A 20724-nucleotide genomic window follows, 5' to 3' on the forward strand; every position below is an offset into this window, starting at 1 on the left:
CCTCCCAAGTCCCAAAAGAGTTTCCTAAGTTTTAAATTTTCCCAAAGGGGGCACAATTACCCCTGTTGGGTCATTAACCCAAAAAGGGAACCCAAAAGAGGAAGGGGGGAAAGGGGTTCCCCCAGGATGTTTCCCCCGGGACATTTGGGGAAAAAAAAAAGCAAAAAGGTGGGTGGTCCTTTTTCCAATTCCCCCGGGAGTCAGTGGTTCTTCCGGGCCTTTGGGCAAGTGCAAAATTTTTCCCTTTCCCCAATGACCCCAAAACCCTTTAGTTTTCCCCTTGGTTTTGGTTTTCCCCCACCCAGGTTTTTGGGAAAGGAACCCGGGGAAATCATCACCTATTCCCCCTTTGGGCCAAATTTTGGGGGTTTCCTTTTTCTCAACTAAAATTTTTAAAAAATCCCGGAGGAAGCCTCCCCTTTTGGGTTGGCCTACCAACCAGGCCCACATTAACAATTTTTTCCAAAAATTCGATTAAACATCCACTTCCCTTTGGGCCCTACCCTTTTAGCCTTCAAAAGGATCCCCAGAAAAGGTTAAACCCGTAAAGTTAAAAGCCCCCTTTTGTAAAGGGTTAAAATAAAAATTTGGGCCCTTTTCTCACCAGTTTAAACATTTTCTTTTCCTTTAGTACTTTTGGGGGGGGGGGGGGGGGGGGGGGGGGGGGTGGGGGGGGGGGGGGGGGGGGGGGGGGGGGGGGGGGGGGGGGGGGGGGGGGGGGGGGGTTTTTTTTTTATTTTTGTTTTTTTTTTTTTTTGTTTTTTTTTTTTTTTTTTTTTTTTTTTTTTTTTTTTTTTTTTTTTTTTTTTTTTTTTTCTTTTTTTTTTTTTTTTCTTTTTTGTTTTTTTTTTTAAAAAAAGAAAGGAAAGGTTTTTTCTTTTTCCCATTTTAAAAACCTTTTTTAACAAAAGCAGCAATTTCCTAACTTCATGAGCAGCCAGTCCGACCTTGGCCTTTTTTAATTTTATAAATTTTTTTGGGAAAATTTCAATGTCACATTCGCTTGTGGATTCAGTTGGACGATCTCTTTCTAGGCAGACTCAACTCCCCCACCCTCTATAGCCACAATGAGCATGGACTATTCCCAGTTGGGGTGGGAGGGCATTATAAGGGAAAGATGGTACAAGGCACATGCCCCCCACCCCCAGTGATCAGGATATACATCAATGTCAAGAGGAGTGCAGTTCTAACACTGCAAGCTTTTCAGGAAGCTTTCTCTCCAAGGACTATTGCTATTCACACCAACATCATGTCTGTTTTCTGGTACATCAGCAAGCAAAGAGGAACCCATTTTTACCCGCTATGCAGGGAGGCCACAAGGGTGTGGGAATGGGCAATCTCTTCGGACTGCTTTCTGGTTGCAACGCACATTCGGGGGAAAATCAACAAGCTGGAAGACAGACTCAGCAGATCGATCCTGATTCCACATGAGAAGTCCCTCAAGCAGTCAGTGGCAAACATGATCTTCACACGTTTGGGTCAACCTTGCTGCAACATTTTTTTGCCTCTCTCCTCAAGTGCAGCAAGTTCCCCCCCCCCCCCCAAGGGATACTCTGGTGCATGTTTGGCCCTTGGATCTCCTGTAGGCTTATCCCACTCTACCTCTTATCCCGAAATTTCTGCAGAAGGCAAGCAGGTTGAAAAGCTCAGTCATCCTCATTGCCCCATTTCGGGCCTTGACAGATTTGGTTCCCCTTCCTTTGGTCTCAACTAAAATGCTCTCCACGGATACTGGAGCAAAGACAGAACCTCCTCTCACCCTAAGGATTGCAGCATACCAATCTTCAGACCCTCACATTGACAGCATATTTTCTCCAGTTCAGACCTTAGTAAGGCAGTCCAGGCTTGCTTCCCTGGTCCATATCATTTTAGCCTCTCAAAAAGTATCCACCAAGAAGGTCTACAACAGTAAAGTGAAAAGCTCTGTTGTATGGGTTACAAGTAAAAATATTGATCCTTTCTCTGCACCAGTTTCAAACATTTTGCTTTTTCTCAGTACTTTGTTCAGAAAAAGAGAAGTTTTTCTACCATCAAACTTCAACAAGCAGCAATTTCCTAACTTCATGAGAGCAGCCAGTCCCGACCTTGGCCTAATTTTATATTATGCAAAGCTTTTATGAAGAGCATTTTCTCATTAAGGCCGCCCACTAAAGATCCTTCCCCTCCATGGGTCTTAACTTTTGTTTTACAGGGTCTAAACTCAAGGACCATTCGAGCCAGCAGCAACTTGAGACTTCAAGTTTCTGTCATGGAAGACCGTTTTTGTAGTAGCTATTACTTCAGCAAAGAGAATTTGTGAATTACAAGCATCATCTTCCAGGACTCCATACATCATTCTTTTTTACAAAGACAGGGTCTCTTTCTGTACCAATCACTCTTTTATGCCTTAAGTAGCCACAGAAAATAATATTAACCAATCCGTTCAGTTGCCAGTATTCTTTCCAAATTTTGCCAATAAAAAAATAAATAAATAAATAAAAAAGAGAGTACACTTTCTCCTGGATATTCACAGACAACTATGTTTTTACGTGCATAGAACAAGTCACAACTGTTTATTACTTTCGCTACTAACAGGCTAGGTCGAGCAGGTATCTAAAATCACTTTGGCTAAATGGATCACTGACTGCAACTCTTTCATTTATTCACAGAGGGGTTTGGAACTGCCTCAACAACAACAGCGTACACAACTGGATCTAAAGTTACTACTTCTGCCTTCTCTTCCAGTAGGCCCACTGATATTTGTGTGGCAGCCACCTGGTCAGTCACACCTTTGTTGTGCACTACAAATTGGATATAGTTTCTAGGAGCAGAGCTCTTTTTGGCTCAATGATGCTCTGGCACATCCTTCCATAAGGGCCACCCAGGAATCACGTAGTTGGGGACTCTGACCTTATCATGAGAAGGAATGAAGAGGACAACATCAGATTAGAAAGTCATATCTTACAATAACTTGGAATCTATGTTGCCCATCTTCATTCCTCCTCACTTTTCTCACCCAACAATCCCTTTACTTTTTTCTTCTACAAGATCTACAGAAGATGGCAGGATACTCCCATGTCTGAGCTGCAGTTACCTTTCTTTTCTGTCCTTTTTTCTTGATTGGATGATGGTTCAGCAAACTGATGTGCTTGGATGGGTGCAATGCATTATGGGTAGGCCAAGGAGCTCGAGTCTTAGCTCCAAGTCTGGAAGATGTGGCCAAGACAGATCAAAAGATCAGAGACCCTATCTTGAAGAGGAATGAAGATAACACTGATACCAAGTTATGGTAGGATATAGCTTTCTATTTTCCCTATTCCAAAAAGTCAACTCTTTCCACCTGAAGACTAATGAACTACCTAATCTTTGCCCAACAACTAAACTCCTAAAAATATAAATAAGCCAACATGTCACATTAACACACACACATTCATCTTGGACTCGAACATGGATTCCATGGCAGACATAAGCTTACCATCAACTGCTACTGCCAAAATCTATACTTATGGAAAAAGGACAACATTCACAGTCTTTCATAGATCTCAAAGGTTCAATTGAGAATGCTGAACATACACCTTTCTAATTCACAAACACATCTTCCAAAATTCAAACGAAAAAAACAGCAGCAGCCCAAAACAAAAAAAAAAAAAACAAAAAAAAAAAAAAAGATAATTCAATCAGGAAATGTAATACAATATTAATTGTGTCTGTAATGTGAACATAGACTTCAGCTTTTTCTTAGTGTTAGCCTTTGGAGCTCCCTTTGGTTTTGTTTTGGATCAAAAAACACCTAGCAGACAGGGAAGTTTCTCATCTGGACCTCCATCCCCACAAAATAAGTTGAACGTTAAGTACATTTTTAGGCTAGCTGCCCTTGTGGACCATTTTATACCTAGCCAATTTTACCTTTGGTGCTTTAACTAACCTATCCTTTTTGGTGTTAAATTGACCATGTGAAGCGTAAAGCCAATTATATACTATCCCTAGCAAGAATAACCAATTGTTCCATAGATGATTCAAAGGAAACATCCATGGGATAAAGCATTTAGGAACTGCTTCCGTTTGTCAGCAATACAGAGAGCAGTCTTAGGGTAAGCTTTTTATTAGTCATCCATATATCCAAGCTGCACCTGAATCTGGACAGGGAAGAGCATCGTTTTACATGGACAAGGAGTCTGTTCAAAAGCAGTAGTATCCTTTACAAGAAATACTTGTCCATCCAAATCATTCTGCTGATGCTGCTAAACAGGTTTAGATCCCTAGACAGAGTAATTCTGATGCCATTTGACTTTATTTACAGTACGCCCATTAGTTTTGGGTCAGAGGATGCCTGGAATTCCAGACACGGGTCACATTTTCGCAATCTGTAAGATGCTGAGTATAGTGGCAGGATTTTGAGTTGGTACACAGAGGATATACCGTTTAGGCCTTGTATCCTTTTAGTAAGGCATCTCTATGGGATTTCCAGCTGTTGCACGTGTCTGGACAGATACATGCCAAAGCTGGCATCGTACTCAACTGTCACCCTTGACTCACCCTTCATTAGGCCAATGACACTCCTAGATCTTGACACAATCCCCTGGTTTAGAAGCTGTGCAATATAGAAAGACTTTTTTCAAACACTAGACATGTGTTGGTCGAAAGTTAGATCACCATCCACATAAGTTCCAAAATCCCAACAACTGAGTAAACTCCTACAGGCTTACTGTAAATATGGTAGTTCTTCAGGGTAGACTACTTCTCAAAGTATGTAATACTGCATTTTTTGGCAATTTTCAGTCCATGATTTTGGCACCAGTTATTTATTTAGGACAAACCTTCTCACAGGATGGTCAAGTCATCTGGGGATTCAGTAACTGCTACTAGGTTGCAGTCATCTGCAAATTTAGTCAGAGCCCTTGAAAAATCCAAAAACTGAATCAGTACCGGGTCTTCTGTTATCACTTTTCTCTTAACTAAAACAGCACAACCAATACAATCACATCCCAAACCCTATATGCCTGCAACACCTTCTTGCTCACACAAACTGAAAAACAATTAAAGACTTCAAATAATAATGGCAATGAGGACAATCTAACAGGCTCTCAAATTAGCTCCTCAAAGTGCATATTTAGTTTTTGGTACTTCAAAAATAAAAAAAATAAAAAAATGAAAATCCTCATACCAATACCATTATAGATGCCAATATCACCATTCTAGACAAAATTCACAAAAGTACTGCATCTAGGCTTTTGGATGAAAACCTTATTTGCTACTAAATAAATGAGAAGTTATGTACCTACCATAACGTTCCATGTTAGTTTTCTTCTCACCTTCTTTCTTGCTGGAGGGGTTCGGAGCCGATCCTCGGCTCTGACTCGGCCAATACTATAGCTCGAGAGCCATTTCCACCGGCTCGACGCTCCCCTATATCCCACAATGCTAGGCGGTAACTACTCAGATCTCATTTGATAGCTAAAACCAAGCAGTTCTAGTCTCCATAGTATGGAGAAGAGAAAAAACCCACCTCTATATAAACCTGTATGTCAGCTACCACTAACAGAAAAGGGAGAATAGAGGTGGTAGAACATGTGGGAAGGAAGCCCCAATGGAAGATCCCAAAGATTCCTATCGGTCTGTCCAGGCTGGGGGGGAAGAAGGGTGGGACGCAAGAAAGAAGGCAAGAAAAAGACAACTAACATGGAACGTTATGGTAGGTACATAACTTCTCAATGTTAAGTTGTCAATCTCGCCTTCATTCTTGCTGGATGGGACCACGTCCCTAGCACTTTACCCTTGGTGGCTTATCGGAACAGACTCTTGAGAACAGTGGAACCAAAGTTGGCACGGTTTCTGGAGGCCATATCCAATTAGTAACGTGAGATAAAGTATGAGGTGAAGCCCATGTGGCTGCTGCACAAATGGAATCTATTGGTAGCCTGTCCTGAAAAGCTACAGATGTAGCTAATGCCCTGGTTAAATGAGCTCTAGGTCTTGAAGGCAGCTTTTGATGTCTGATTTCATAGATGAAGGTAATTATAGAGGTAAGCCATCTTGAAAGGGACACTTTAGAAAATGGAAGGCCCATTTTCCCTTCCGCATAAGACAGGAAGAGCTGGTCAGATTTCCTGAACTGTTTAGTCCTGTCTAAATAATATCGAAGTTGGCGATGAACATCTAGAAAATGTAACTTTTGTTCCGACCTGTTGGAATAATTAGGGAAGAAGACATGGAGATCGATAGTCTGGTTTAGATTTGCCTCAGAGGAAACCTTAGGCAAGAAGGACGGATTAGTCCGGAGGGACACCCTGTCTTTATGGAAAACTAAGTAAGGAGGACAACTGCAAAGACCATGAAATTCAGATACCCTTCTAGCTGATGTTATGGCTACTAGAACATGTTTTCCATGAGAGCAACTTGAAAGGGCATGAAGCCGCAGGTTTGAAGGGGGGGGGGGGGAATGAAGGATGCTAGGACCAAATTCAAGTCCCACTGAGGTGGGGGATCTTCGATTGGGGGCTTGAGCAAAAAAACACTTCTGAGAAAGGCTTTGCAAAGTTTATGGGACATGATACTGGAGTCCGAGACACCTACATGAAATTTAGATATAGCAGCTAGTTGTACTCTAATGGTAGACGAGAAGAGCCTAAATGAAAGAGCTCTGCCAGGAAGTCTAGGATAGACCGGATAGGTGTGGTGAAGGGATCTATATTTTTTGATGCTGCCCAGAAGGAAAAACGTTGCCACTTACTATTGTAAATCCTTCTGGTAGAAGACTTGTGAGAGGCTATCAGGATGTTACGGACCGAATGAGAAATTAAAGGCAGCCTAGCTAGGGTAGGAATCGGAGAAACCACGCTGTGAGGTTGAGAGATTGGAGGGAGTGGTGCAGCTGGCCCGACTGGTGGGACAAAAAAGATCTGGCACTGGGTCCAGATGACAAGGCTGCTTTAAGAGGTAATGATGCAGGAACGGAAACCATATCTGTTGAGGCCAGTAAGGGGCAATGAGGATCATAGTGTCTCTCAAGGTGATAGTTTTCTGAATTTGAGAGATCAGTGGAAAAGGGGGATAAGGGGGGAAAACATACAGAAGTCCCCGGGGCCAATCGTGGACTAGAGCGTCTCTGGTGGGTTGGCCTGGTAGAGGGAAGAGGATGAAGAAATCGTGACACTTGCTGTTTTGGAGAGTAGCAAAAAGATTGCAGTAAGGCCAGCCCCATCTTTGAAAGATTTCTTCCAGCACTGAATTTTTTTTTTTTTTTTTTTTAGAGACCACTCGTGATGCATGAGAATAGCCCTGCTCAACTGGTCTGCAATCACGTTGGACTTCCTGGGAATGTGCGTTGCTATCATAAACCGCTGAGAAGAAATTGCCCACTGCCAAAGTCAGAGTGCCTCTCGACATAAGGGATAGGACTTGGTTCCGCCCTGTTTGTTGATGTACCACACTACGGACATGTTGTCCATCTGAATTGCAATAGTCCCTGTGGGAAGAGAGTCCTGAAGGGCTTGCAATGCTAAAAGCACTGCTCTCATCTGTATGATATTTATGTGCAAGTGGCACTCGAAAGATTGCCATGTGCCCTGGACTGTCCTGCCCTGATAATGCCCCCCCCCCCACACCCGATCAGGGAGGCATCCGTCGTCACCGTGGCGATTGGGGGGGGGGTGAAGGGGCTGCCCTGAAGAACTTGAGGTGATGTCATCCACCAAGACAGGTGATTCTTGCATGATTGGGTTAGCAGAATAATGTGAGATATTGGGAGCTGTTGGAAGGACCATTGAGAAAACAGCATCCACTGAAGGATCCGCATGTGAAAACGAGCTAAGGGAAGAAGTGTAATGGTAGCCGCCATGAGTCCTAATACTTTCAAGACTACCCTGGCTTTGATCTTGTTGCACTGAAGCAGAAGGTAAAGGTGTTTGCGGATATCTGATACTCTTTGCTTTGTCAGTCTGGCAGAAAGATGAACAGTGTCTAAGGTGGCGCCTATAAAGGTAATAGACTGACAAGGCAGATTTTTCGAAATTTACTGAAACGCCTAGAGCTTGGCAAGTTTGAATGGTGAAGTCTCTGGATAGAAGAAGCTGACGCCTGGTGGTGGTGGTGGTGATAAGGAGCCAGTCGTCCAAATATGGAAACACCTGGAATCCTTGACGTCTCAAGTGAGCCGCGACCACGGCCATACATTTGGTGAACACTCGGGGGGGCTGTAGTAAGACCAAAGGGCAGGGCTCTGAACTGGTAGTGACTGGCTCCCAGCCTGAAGTGGAGAAACCTCCTGGAGCGTCTGTGCATTTTGATATGTTAGTACGCATCCTGAAGGTCCATTGAGCACATCCAATTGTCCTGACCCAAGAAGGGTAGAATGGACTGTAGCGTGACCATCCGGAATTTTGTTTTCTTCACATACTTGTTTAGCTTGCTGAGATCCAATACTGGTCTCCAGTCCCCTGTCTTTTTTGGTACCAAAAAGAATTTGGCGTAGATTCCGGATCCTTGCTGGTCTGCTGGGACTGACTGGATAGCTCTTTTTGACAGCAGCTTTGATATTTCTAACGCTGCTTGTTCCCTTAGACTGGGTGGAACGTCTGGAAGAGATCCTTTGGGTTGGAATGGGATGTGAATAAAGGGGATTTTGTAACCCTTGGATATAATCGACTGTACCCATTTGTCTTGAGGGAAAGCCAGGCTTCTGGGTACAGTGATAATCTTCCCCCGACTGCCTCCGAAGGTGGACAGCCGTGCAGCTCCTCAGGGATGCAGACAGGGTTTATCAGAGAAAGTCTCTCTGCTACCCTGGTTTTGCGGACCACCTCTGCCCCTAGGGTGGCGACTATTGTTGTTCCCCCCTCTGCCTCTAGAGGGTAATCGACTTTGTGCGTCAGATGAGACTACTTGTGGTTTGCGGAACCACATTCCCCCCCCCTCTGACCTTTGGGATAAGGTCTGGAAGGGGTAGAAAAATGGACTCCCATGGCAGAGAGAGTCTTACCTTCCTGCTCACACCTAGTCAATGTATCCTTCACCTGAGGTCCAAACAACGTTGCGCCATCAAAGGAGGAATTGGTGAAGGATGCCTTGAAAGGGTCCGCAAAATTGCAAAGCCGCATCCAGGCGTGGCATCGTAAAGCTACACCTGTGCCTGCGGCTCTACTCGCCCCATCGGCCGCATATGAGATAAGCCGCATGGAGGAGTTGACAATCGAATTCAAGGTTGCCAACTGGAGTTAATTTAGTCTTGGAACCACTCAGCTGTTGGATCCTGCATAGCATCACCCATATCCCTTGAGTAAATCTCTCTGGAGATGGGTAAAGTGACACAAGTAGTTCAGCGACCGCATGGCAAAGGTCGCTGAGGAAAACATCCGCTTACCATACCTATCCATGGTCCTAGACTCCTTATTAGGAGAATGGACAGGTACTGAAGGATCGGCTAATTCCTTCTTAGTGGCTGCGGCTACCACCATGGCATCAACAGAGACCCCTTTAGATAAGAACTGTTTCTCTTTCGGGGCTGTAATAAATTGACGGCCTCCTTGGGATAGGTTCCACCGAATCAGGGGCCGTCCGCGCCTTCCTTGCCACCACTTCCATGAGGGGGTCAAAGGGAGGAGACACCCAGGAGGTGGAAGGGCGAGAGCCAAACACCTCAAGGTAGACCGACTCGTCCTCTGAAGGGTTAAGGGCGGGCCAGTTCCCCCTCTAAGGATTTCAAGGATGTCAGCAAATGAGACATCCTCAGAGGGGGACCGAGGGGAATCTTCAGATTCCTCCAAGTCGGTGTCCGAGGCGATAGACTCAGGGGAGTCGATGTGCTTCCTCTTGCACAGTCTCTTCCGAGGGGGTTCCCCTGCCGGATCAAGAGAAGCCTTGGAAGAAGAGGATATTCCCAATGGGGAAACTTGAGGGGCTGGCTCTCTACGATCTGGTACGAGGGGGTGGGTAGAAACCATCGCAGGCACTGAAGAGGGAGGAGCTGATGGAGCCGACTGTGGGGTAGACACGGGGTCTAGCATGCTCCGCATGACCTCGAAGGCACCCCAATCAGCCAGGGCCGAAGGTCCCCACTTCAAGGAGACAAGGACCCCCCGGCACCGACAGGGACAGCTCCGAGGCCAATGTCGGAGCCGAACTCACCAGCGCCGACGCTCTGAGAGGGAGAACGGGGTCGGACAAGGGTCCGATGCCACTCGCCCCCTCTGAGCCGACGAGGGAAGCCCGGTGCCGAGATCCCTCCAAAGAGGAAATCGGAGCAGATGACTGAGCCGAAAGGGAGGGTATTGGCTCTGACGCACCGACAGCCACGGCTCCGACGAGCCCCGGCTCCAAACTCAAAGGAGTTGGAGTAGGAACAGAAGCAGGGATGGGAATAGCCGCTGACTGCTGAGTAGAGCTATGCAGCATTTGGGCCAGTGACTCAGACTTCAGAAGTCTACTCACCACCCTTTGTAAGTCATGGTCGGACAGCCTGGAAGACAGAGAGAAATGGGACCTGCGGCTCCGCTCCGACAGAAGAGGGGATCCCGGGGCCGAGTGGATGGAGCCGATGGAAGGAGACCTCGACCTCTTCTTAGAAGGTGGCTCCGATAAAACTAATCGGAGCCGACTGAGTCTTAGCACCCTCGGCCGGAGCCGAGGTAATGGTTTGAGTCTTCGAAACATCGACTCCAGCCGGAACCAATGTCAAAGTAGTCTTAATGCTCCCAGCGGACGGCTCTGAAGCTGGAGCCGACGGCCTGGAAGTCTTTGAAGGCTTCCCCGATGCAGACTGGGTCGGGGGGCCTTCAGGCTTTAATAAGCCTTGAAGAATAAGTTTATTTTTGCGTTCCTGCAGGACTCTCGGGCTGAATGCATGGCCAACAGCACAGGAGTCCTGCAGGTGCAAAGGTACCAGGCAATATACACAAGAAGTGTGACCGTCTGTCAGACATTTTCTGACAGCACAAGTCACACTTCTTGAAGCCTGAGAAGTTGGAGTCTTTCGACATCAGAAAAAGTGACTGTATACGTAAAAAAGACAGACACAAAACACAGACACACCCTTTAACCAAAAAGGAAAACCCAATCACACTGAATGACAAAGGGAAAAAAGGGAAGTGGGCCAAAGGCCTAGAACTTAAAAAAGGGAATAAAAACGAGGGAAGACCAGATTTAAACTAAAAGGATACCCTGTACTATAAACTTCACTAAATAAAAAGGCTAGGGGTAGATATTTTAAATTTTCTAACTAGAAAATCTCACTAACCTGCCAGAGCCGGTAGAAGAAAGCACCTCGCAGCTAAGCAGCAAACGAGATCAGAGTAGTTACCGCCTAGCATTGTGGGATATAGGGGAGCCACGAGCCGGTGGAAATAGCTCTCGAGCTTTAGTATTGGCAGAGTCGGAGCCGAGAATCGGCTCCGAACCCATCCAGCAAGAATGAAGGTGAGATTGACAACTTAACACAAGTCATGTCTTACCATAACGTACCATCTGTATTGTTGATCCTCGTTCAGTCATTACGCATGGGTATCGGTTCAGAGCTCGGAACTGAGCCGGCCATTTTCCAAGCTCGCGTCAGCTTCAAATTAGAGCTAAACTCTTAGCCACAAACCTCCTCTCCCTGTTACCTCAGATTGAGTTTGCAAGTTAAAGAAGGTAGAGGCTACCTCTGGTCAAATAACCCAAGAGAACGAGATGGTGAGATCCACTAGAAACCACAAGAGGGGGGGTCATAATGACTGAACAAGGATCAACAATACAGATGGAACGTTATGGTAAGACATAACTTCTTTATCTGATATTGTTAATCCTTGTTCATTCCTTATGCATGAGACAGAGTCCCCAGCTATCTCTTATTCCTGGGAGGCTCTCATGGAAGGACATTCCTGAGCACCATAGAACCAAAAGATGCTCTTCCCCTGGAGGCCAAATCCAATTTGTAATGATTGATGAAGGTATGAGGCGCAGCCCAAGTTGCAGTTGCACAGATGTCATGTAAAGAAGCTCTGGCATGGAAGGCAGCAGAAGTTGCCACCGACCTTGTTGAATGAGCTTTCATGGTAGTAGGCAACAAGATATTACATTGTGTGTAAATAAAGGTTCAACCATCTAGCTGATGTGACCTTAGCAACAGCAGATCCTAATCTAGGTCCAGAAAAGGCCAAAAATAACTGGTCAGATTTACGAAAGGGTTTACTCCTGTTTAAGTAAAAACGGATTTGCCTGTCTATAGCTAGGGTATGTAGGCAATAATCTCCTCTGTTTGAATGACTGGGAAAGAAAACTGGCAATATAATGGCTTCATTAACGGACATTTCAGCAATCACTTCAGGCAGAAATGACAGATTAGTTCTCAGAGACACTATCTCTATGAAAATTCAAGCATGGACTCTTGATGCATAAAGCTTGAAGTTCAGAAATACGGCTGGCAGAAGTAACAGCGACCAAAAACAAGGTTTTGCATGACAAATATCTGAGGTCACAAGAAGAGGGTGGTTCAAAAGGTGCCATTGTTACAGCTTGTAGAACTAATAAGTCCCATGGTTGAACGGGTTCTCTAAAAGGTGGCTTCAGATGATTCACACCTTTTATGAAGGTCTTGCACAATTTATGGGACATGAGAGGAATCTTGGACACCCTCATGAAAATTAGAAATTGCAGCCAAATGAACTCTAATGGTAGAGGCCTATAGACCCGATTGAAACAGGTCGGCCAGTTAGACTAGTATTAGACACTGGTGCTGAAAAAGGGTCTACTTGTTTATCTTTCAGCCAACAGGTAAATCTTTTCCACTTGCTCAGATATGTAATTCTAGTGGAAGACTTATGAGAAGCAATGAGAATATCACGTACTGGTAAAGAAAGATCATTCTGCCTGGCAATCAAGGGAACTGTAGTAACCACACAGTTAGCTTCAGGCTGTTCAGGATGGGATGAATCAGGTTCTGTGGGTGTGAGATAAACTCCGGGGTTGGATGGAGAATCCATGGTCAATCTAGTAGGGGAGGCCAAACGGAAGGGGAACCAAATCTGTCGAGGCCAATATGGTGCTATGAGGATAACCTTGCTCTTCAACCGCCGGGCTTTCTTCAGTAACTGGGGAATGAGGGGAAAGGGTGGAAATGCGTAAAGACCAGAGGGCCAACTGTGGACTAGAGCATCCCTGGGTGACTGTCCCGGAGGGGGAATCAGGGAGAAGTAGCTGCTGCATTTGTAGTTGGTCGGGGATGCAAAGAGGTCGCAGCAAGGACGGCCCCAGCGGTGGAAGATCACCGCCGCTATCAAGGGATTCAGGGACCACTCGTGAGGTTGAAGAATGCACCTGCTGAGTCTGTCTGCCATCACGTTGGAACTCCCTAGAATGTGCATTGCTAGAAGAAAACAGTTGGTAGCCATCACCCACTGCCATATCCTCATGGCCTCTCAACAAAGGGGGTAGGATTTGGTTCCACCTTGCTTGATGTACCAGACCACCACCATGTTGTCTGATTGAATCGCAATTGTCCCAGACGGCAGCAGGGGATGGAATACTAGCAACACCAGAAGCATCGCCCTCAGCTCTAGAACATTTATATGCAGATGGGCCTCCAGTGGGGACCAAGTGCCTTGGACAATCTTTCCCTGACATAGCCCCCCACCCCATCAGGGAGGCGTCCGTGGTCACTGTGGCCTTGGGTTGCTGGGGGGAGAAGGGGCGAGACCATTGTAACAGATTGTGTGTCATCCACCAATTTGAATCCTGTTTGCACCTGTGGGTTACTGGAATCATGGCTGAAAGAGGATGTTAAAAAGGATACCACTGGGTGAGTAGTAGCCATTGTAGAATCCTCATGTGAAACCTGGCCAGGAAGAGAATGGTGATGGAGGCTGCCATGGAACCCAACAGCTGTAGAACCGAGTGAGCTGTGGATTTTTCTTTGAAAGGATTGGAATTATTTGTCACTTTATCCTTAGAATTCTGTGCTCTGGAATAGCAGCTCTGCAGTTTTTTTGTGTCCAAGATCACCTCCATGAATTCTGTCGACTGAGATTGCATTTCTGCCAGTTTATGGTTATGCCTAGCCTTTGAGCAGTGAGGAGAGAGTATGCCAGGGCTTTTTCCAGTAGATGACTGGTGGGGGCGGAAATGAGCCAGTCGTCTACGTATGGAAACACCTGAAATCCTTGAAGTCGCAAGTGAGCTGTGACAACGGCCATGCACTTCGTGAACACTCTCGGGGCTGTTCAGAGTCTGAAGGGCAGTACTCTAAACTTGTAGTGACTGGCTTCAGCACAGCAGCACAGAAATCTTCTTGATGGCCTGTCCACCTTTATGTGGTAAGTACGCATCTTGAAGATCTATAGAGCACATCCAATCATCTTTTTCCAAAAGCGGGAGGATAGACTATTGTGACCATCCGGAATTTTTGTACTCGCAAACTTGTTCAATACACTGAGATCCAAAATTGGTTTCCAGTCCCCTGTTTTCTTTGGCACCAAAAATAGTCTTGAGTGGAATCCGGATCCAATCTGGTCTGGGGGGACTATTTGGATGACTCTTTCTTAGCAGCTTTTCTATCACTAGTGCTGCTTCTTCCCTTTGACTGGGTGGAACGTCAGGAAGATTTTTTGAAGGGATGGGGCAAAAATCGAAGGGGCTATGATAACCTCTGGTTATGATCCTTTGTACTCGAGAATTGGTGGTGATGGTTAGCCAGGCAGAAGGGTACAAAGAGAAACGTCCCCCAACCACCTCCAGAGGAAAGGAGTTGGGCCGCTCTTCAGGAGCGCTGGTAGGATTGACCAGGGAAAGAATCTCTGGAACCCTGGTTACGCTGTCCCCCTCTGCCCCGAAAGGAGCGTCTTCCCTGTGAGTTTCCCCCTCTGCCTCTGGGGGAGAACTCGGCCTGTGTCAAGGAAAGGACCCGGAGATTTCTTGAACCATATCTTCCCACTCTTTTGGTTTCGGGAGAAAGCACGTTGAGGGGAATAACAACTAACACCTACAGAAGAAAGGGTCTTACCTCCCTGTTCACATCTGGCCAGTGTGCTTTTAACTTTGGGCCCAAACAACGAGGAGGGTTCAATGGGGGCAATAAGAAAAGAAGACTTAAAGGGTTCCGCGAAGTTGCACAAACGCATCCAGGCGTGTCGTCTCAAGACCACAGCTGAACCCACTGCTTTAGCTGCTCCTTCTGATGCTTGAGATAATCAATCGCAGAGAGGAGTTAGATATAGATTCAATGGTGGCCAGCTAAGAGGCCACTTTGTCACGGACCTCATCAGACACGGCACCAGCCAAGGTTTCAGAGAGCTCTGAAACCAGATCCCTTTGAAGCCTGGTGAATGCGCCATATAATTCAGGGACCTGATAGCAAAGGTCGCTGAAGCAAAGGTGTGCTTCCCTATCCCGTCCAGGGCCCGGTACTCTCTGTTAGGCGGATGGACAGTCTGGCTTTCTTCTTCTGCCAGATCCTTTTTTGTTGCGGCTGCCACCACCAAAGCATCCACAGGAAGACCTTTGGACCAATGGGGATCCGAAGCAGGAGGGGACAAGATCTTATCTGGCCTCCGTGGAATAGCTTCGACTGTATCAGGAGCCTTCCAAGCACGCTGCACAATGAGCTTAACAAGTTTATCGGCAGGTGGAGTAACCCAGAAGGTAGGGGGCCAGGCACGGAAGGCCTGCAGGAACACAAGATTCCTCAGAGGTCAGATTACAGAACTGCCAGTCACCAGTTTCAGAATTTCGAGGATATCGCCAAAGGATACCTCAGAGGGTGACCAAGGGGATCCTTCCCCCTCATCGAAATCTGTCTCTTCGGTGAGGGACTCCTCTGTGTAGTCCATGTGGTTCCTCTTACATGAACTTTTCCGGTGGACCTCCTCAGCGGGAGAAGCTGGGGAAGAAAACGGAAAGGGGAATTCCTGAGAGAATATGTCCTGCGGCCCTTGCACCCGGTGTCCGCTAGATGCAACTTGTGAAACCAGTGTACCAGAGGAGGACAGAGGTATAGACAGTCCGGTACCAGCAGCAACAGCGAAAGCCTTCTCCATCAGTTGAAAGGCTGGTCCACCCAAAGAGGAGTGTTTCTAGGACAGGGGGCACCCCTCCCCTAAGTGGCTCAGCCTGCCGACCCGGAGTCCCTGGATAGCTGTGGCACAGCAAGCTATGAGTGTCACAGCAAAACTTTCCTGCCACGAAGGCAACTGCGGTTCCTTAGTGAGATCCATAAAAGGAACCACAGAAGGAGAAGACTGTGCTATATCCATGGACTTCAAAGGCAATGAAGGAGGGGTCTTTGGAGATGGGTGATCACCTCCCAAGGAAGGATAGTTCCAGAGGGGTGGGATAACTGGCCAAGAATGCCTGGTCCACAAGACACAACACATGTTCGGAAAGGCTTCTAGTGGACCTCACTGAGACTAAGGGTGAAACAGTCCTGTCCACAAAAGTGGCAGACTCTGTGCCCAACTCATCTGACTGCACCAAGGACAATGGTGCCAAGAGACTGGACTACAGTGCAGCAGGCATCAGTGCAGAGGTCATTGTCTGCACCAACACAGGGATCGGCGCTGAAGTGGTGGTCTGTGCCAAAGCTGGAACTGACAAAATTGGAGTAAACAATAAAGGCCTCGGTTCAGAGGACGATCTCGGAGCAGACGGGGTCAAAGTCTGCACCGATACAGTGGTAATGGTCTGATCCGAGGAGCCCCTCGGTGCAGATATATAGAAGGCTGCAGGGGAGGACGGAGCCGAAATCACTAATGGAGCCGAAGGTCTAAGCACCAAAAGCACTGAGGCTGACAGAGCTCATAAGCCACAAATTTAGCCTTTTTAGGCTTTGGTTGGCGAGTCCCCAGCCAGGGTTGAAGGCAAGGATTTAGCCTTAGTAGAAACATCCATTTTCTTATGGGCTTTAGGAGAGGTGGAGACCTCAGACCCAGAAATAGCCTCTGAAAAGGGAGATTTTAGAAGTCCCTTCAGTATCAGCTTGTTTTTTCTTTCTAACAAAGTTCTCAAAAATAGTACAGGGTGGTTCAACAGATAAATGGGAAGCTCCCAAACAATACACACACACACACACACACACACACACACACACACACACACACACACACACACACACACACACACACACACACACACACACACACACACACACACACACACACACACACACACACACACACACACAGACTGTGCATCAGAATTAGGCAGTTTGCGTCCACAATCAGAACACCGCTTAAACCCCGGACTACCTTTTTTATCTACCATATTAATTAATAGAAAAGTACCAATAATGTTACAAGAGAGAGTACCCGAAGGTATGAGAAAAAGGAAAAAGATTACCAACAATGGTGAAGAGAAAATACCTCGCGGTAAAAGTATTAAGTAAAAGACAGAAAAACCTGAAGAAATTATGAATGCTAGATGCGATAGGTTAAGAGACAAATCAACTTTTCTGACAGAAAAGTAATTTGTAAAGCAATTAAACAACTGCCTGTACTTCGCTCAAGAGAAGTAGCTTGACACGACCGGATGGCAACGCGGCAAACGAAATCTGGGGTAACAGGGAGAGGGTGAATGTGGGTAAGAGTTTAGCCCGAGAGTCTGAAGCTGACGCGAGCTTGGAAATTGGCCGGCTCTGTTCCCAGCTCGGAACCGATACCCATGCGTAAGGAATGAACGAGGATTAACAATATCAGATCAGTATATTCAGTTTGTGCATTTTCCCTATTCTTGGGTCACCTCACGTGGCCATAATGTTCTTACTCCTAAATTTAACTTTGGACTACCTAAAATAGTAGTGTACTGGCTTGAACTGAGAAGTAACAATTTTTAAACGTTTGCAAGGGTAAACCTTGGCTACAGGCAATTTGGTCACAATTGACAAGTGTTCCAACACCCAGACCACATGTAAATTGGGAAAATGGTGGAGTGATGATAATGTCGAAAGCACCCTGCCCCATAGTTCTACCAACATTGTACAAACCTAAGGAAGGCTAAATGAATACCTGCCCATGTTGGTGCCTTGCTTCTCTAGGATCCCCCATTTAAAATACCACCTACATTCAAAACACTGATAATTCCATGACACTTGAAAGACTACATATCATTTTAGCCCGAAAAGCTGCAGGAAAAATTAATTCCCACTAACAGGAATCGTATACCTGCAAAAATCAGAAATATGGCAAATTTATCCACAACTCAAAGCACAGATGGTATTGTACATCCAATACACTTGTCCATCATCTCAAAAAGTGACAGATTTAAGAGCCAGTAATACTTAGGCATCATGTCATTTGAATGAAACTGCCTTGGCAGAAAGTTTATTACGGGAAAATACCAGAAAGAGTGAGAACCCGCATTTTCCCTTTCAGCTCCCCCCCATGCCTAATGGCCATCAGATTCTGTACTGTGATCTTTTTCTTTTAACTGTTTACACCCATTAGAAACAGTACAAACACTGTATACTCCTGAGCAGTTTACATTGTTAAAATACCAACATATTTGCAATACGTGAATTCTTCCATAAATAAAATGGATAATGTTACATATTGCAACACAAAGCTTCTGTGTGTGCGAATTTCCTAAAATGCATTTTAAAGGTGGATCTCCCAGTAATGTACCTTACAAGTGAGATCTCACACAGTTATTTCTTTATCAGCCTTCACCTAAAGTATACTGCTGGTGCTGGGGGGCGGGGTGACCTTAGTATGTGTACAATGGAAGAGGCAAAGTGGGAAAAGGGAAGTACTGACAAAAGGATTTGGTCAGAGGGAAGTGAAAAGGATGCACCTGAAATGGCAAGGCAAATGTTAAAACAGGACCATGTGCAGTAGGTGGGAGAGAGTGCAATTAAAACTAACTTAAGCAAAAATTATTTCACGCACATGGTTGTTTAGCCCTCAAACACAGTGCCACACACAATGTGAGACTACAAATTAAAGTTGTTTTTGGTTTTCCATGGACTGCTGGAACAAGAGATGGGACAGCAATAAGGGTAAGGAAGAGTCAATACTCTGACAACTCACTAAATTAACTAAAACTACCATCTCATCTTTATACAAGGCAGAAAAATAAAATTAATCACATTCTCCGACAACACTCAATACTTTACAGGAAAGTAGCAAGGGCAGCATATGTCAGACGAGATACAATACTAACTCCAGCTCAGTAGCTATTACTGTACCGGAGAAATTACTTGCTAATCAAAAAATGCATTGTGCCAGAAATATGATCTAGTGAATGCAGCACTAGCTTGGGAACAGAGTGGTTTCAGGTAGGAACCTTTACAGACTTAAGTTACCTGAATGTGCTTATTTTCCTCTGTGACTGACAACTAGTAGGCATAACATCATGCTCGTCCAATATTCTCTACCTCCAAACACACACTCCCTTGCAGACATACAAGCAAGCTGAAAACGTGTACATTCACTGTCTTACTGTGTTACTTACAGACACAAAGTTTAAATCGCTACAAGATTAAAACACACTACCTTCTAGACATTTGCTTAAGTGCCTAGAAATTTACTTTTCTATGATTCTCACATTCACCAACACTGTGGAACCAAGCGACACCACAATTTGAAGGAAAATCAAATATAGCACATTGACATCTAGTGTGTGTACAAATGTTTGTTTGGTATATGCATCAAAACTGGCATGGATACTGTTTAGTGTTTATCACAATCTTAAAGGATACGATACAGATTATTATGTTTAATCCACATAAAACGAACTCCCCCATGTCCAAGTATGGGTGATAATGCTCCCTCCTCTTCTTTTTCCATCAAAATAGGCATGAAGTGCTCTATTTCAGACATGTCGACATCTCCACGGTAATTTCTGCATATTAAGACCTTAATATAAAGAAACAAAAAATTGTCACATGCAGCAAAAAAAATGGCAGAAGAAACTTGTACCTGCATAGCAAACATTGAGCAAACACCACAGACAAGATCAAAAACAGGCATCTATTTACATTAAGACTGGTTTAAAGAAGCCTGTTCTAGACCCACTAATAAAAAAAGCAGGCCATACTCAAAAACAGAATTATAACTTACCTAGAGGTTTAGTAACACTGACTTAGTTTTAACAGTAAGGTGGTGTAGAAACACATCTGATAGCATGGTGTAAGTGTGCATGTGGGGTGGTAGGGATTTGCTTTGCTTTCACAACCCTTCCAACCCAGATTAAATGTTTGACTGTGGACCCTTTAGTCTATACAGCTCAACTGAACGATCTGATGAAGACCATGAATAAATGAACTGTGGCCTTAAACACTTGTTTAGAAAAAGTGTTGCAACTGCCAGCATGAACAAACACAAAAAATACTTTTTAAAATGAGCAAAACACAACTCCTCTGTATTTTATATATATAAAGCTATATATAGCTATAGCTATATCTATAGCTATATATATTTTATTTATTATTTATTTTTATTTTACATTTGTTGACTGGGCATACATGTCCTTTTTCAGTAGAGGCCCGGGGAGAAAAGCTCCAAAAAGAAGAGAAGGTACAATTCATATATGTACAGAAGTAAATATTATTAACATAAAGACACAAAAAACAGTTGGCTTTACATACTGTTGAATAACAGGCACAGAGCTTACGTAGATAATCTTACATGGTTACATTGTGCAGCCTTGAGGGAAATTGTTAACTCTGGGATGGGGAAGAGGCTTAGGTGGTCTGGGACATTTGGGGTTAGTCTGGTTCATATATATATATATATATATATATATATATATATATATATATATATATATATATACATATATATATACATA

The 20724-nt window shown here is 45.0% G+C and overlaps 1 protein-coding gene across 1 annotated transcript in view; it reads right to left on the reverse strand.

The window, feature by feature from the left end:
• AP1M1 (adaptor related protein complex 1 subunit mu 1) overlaps positions 1-20724 on the reverse strand; it is a gene marked incomplete in the record, with an annotated part of 1516013 nt that overhangs the window by 1420495 nt on the left and 74794 nt on the right. Inside the window, 1 exon segment of the mRNA XM_044090737.1 lies at positions 19634-19790. Coding sequence (XP_043946672.1) covers positions 19634-19790 — 157 coding nt within the window.

Source organism: Protopterus annectens, chromosome 13.part0 (genome assembly GCF_019279795.1).
Source record: "Protopterus annectens isolate FY-2018-M chromosome 13.part0, PAN1.0, whole genome shotgun sequence".
In the NCBI taxonomy this organism is placed as follows: Eukaryota; Metazoa; Chordata; order Ceratodontiformes; family Protopteridae; genus Protopterus; species Protopterus annectens.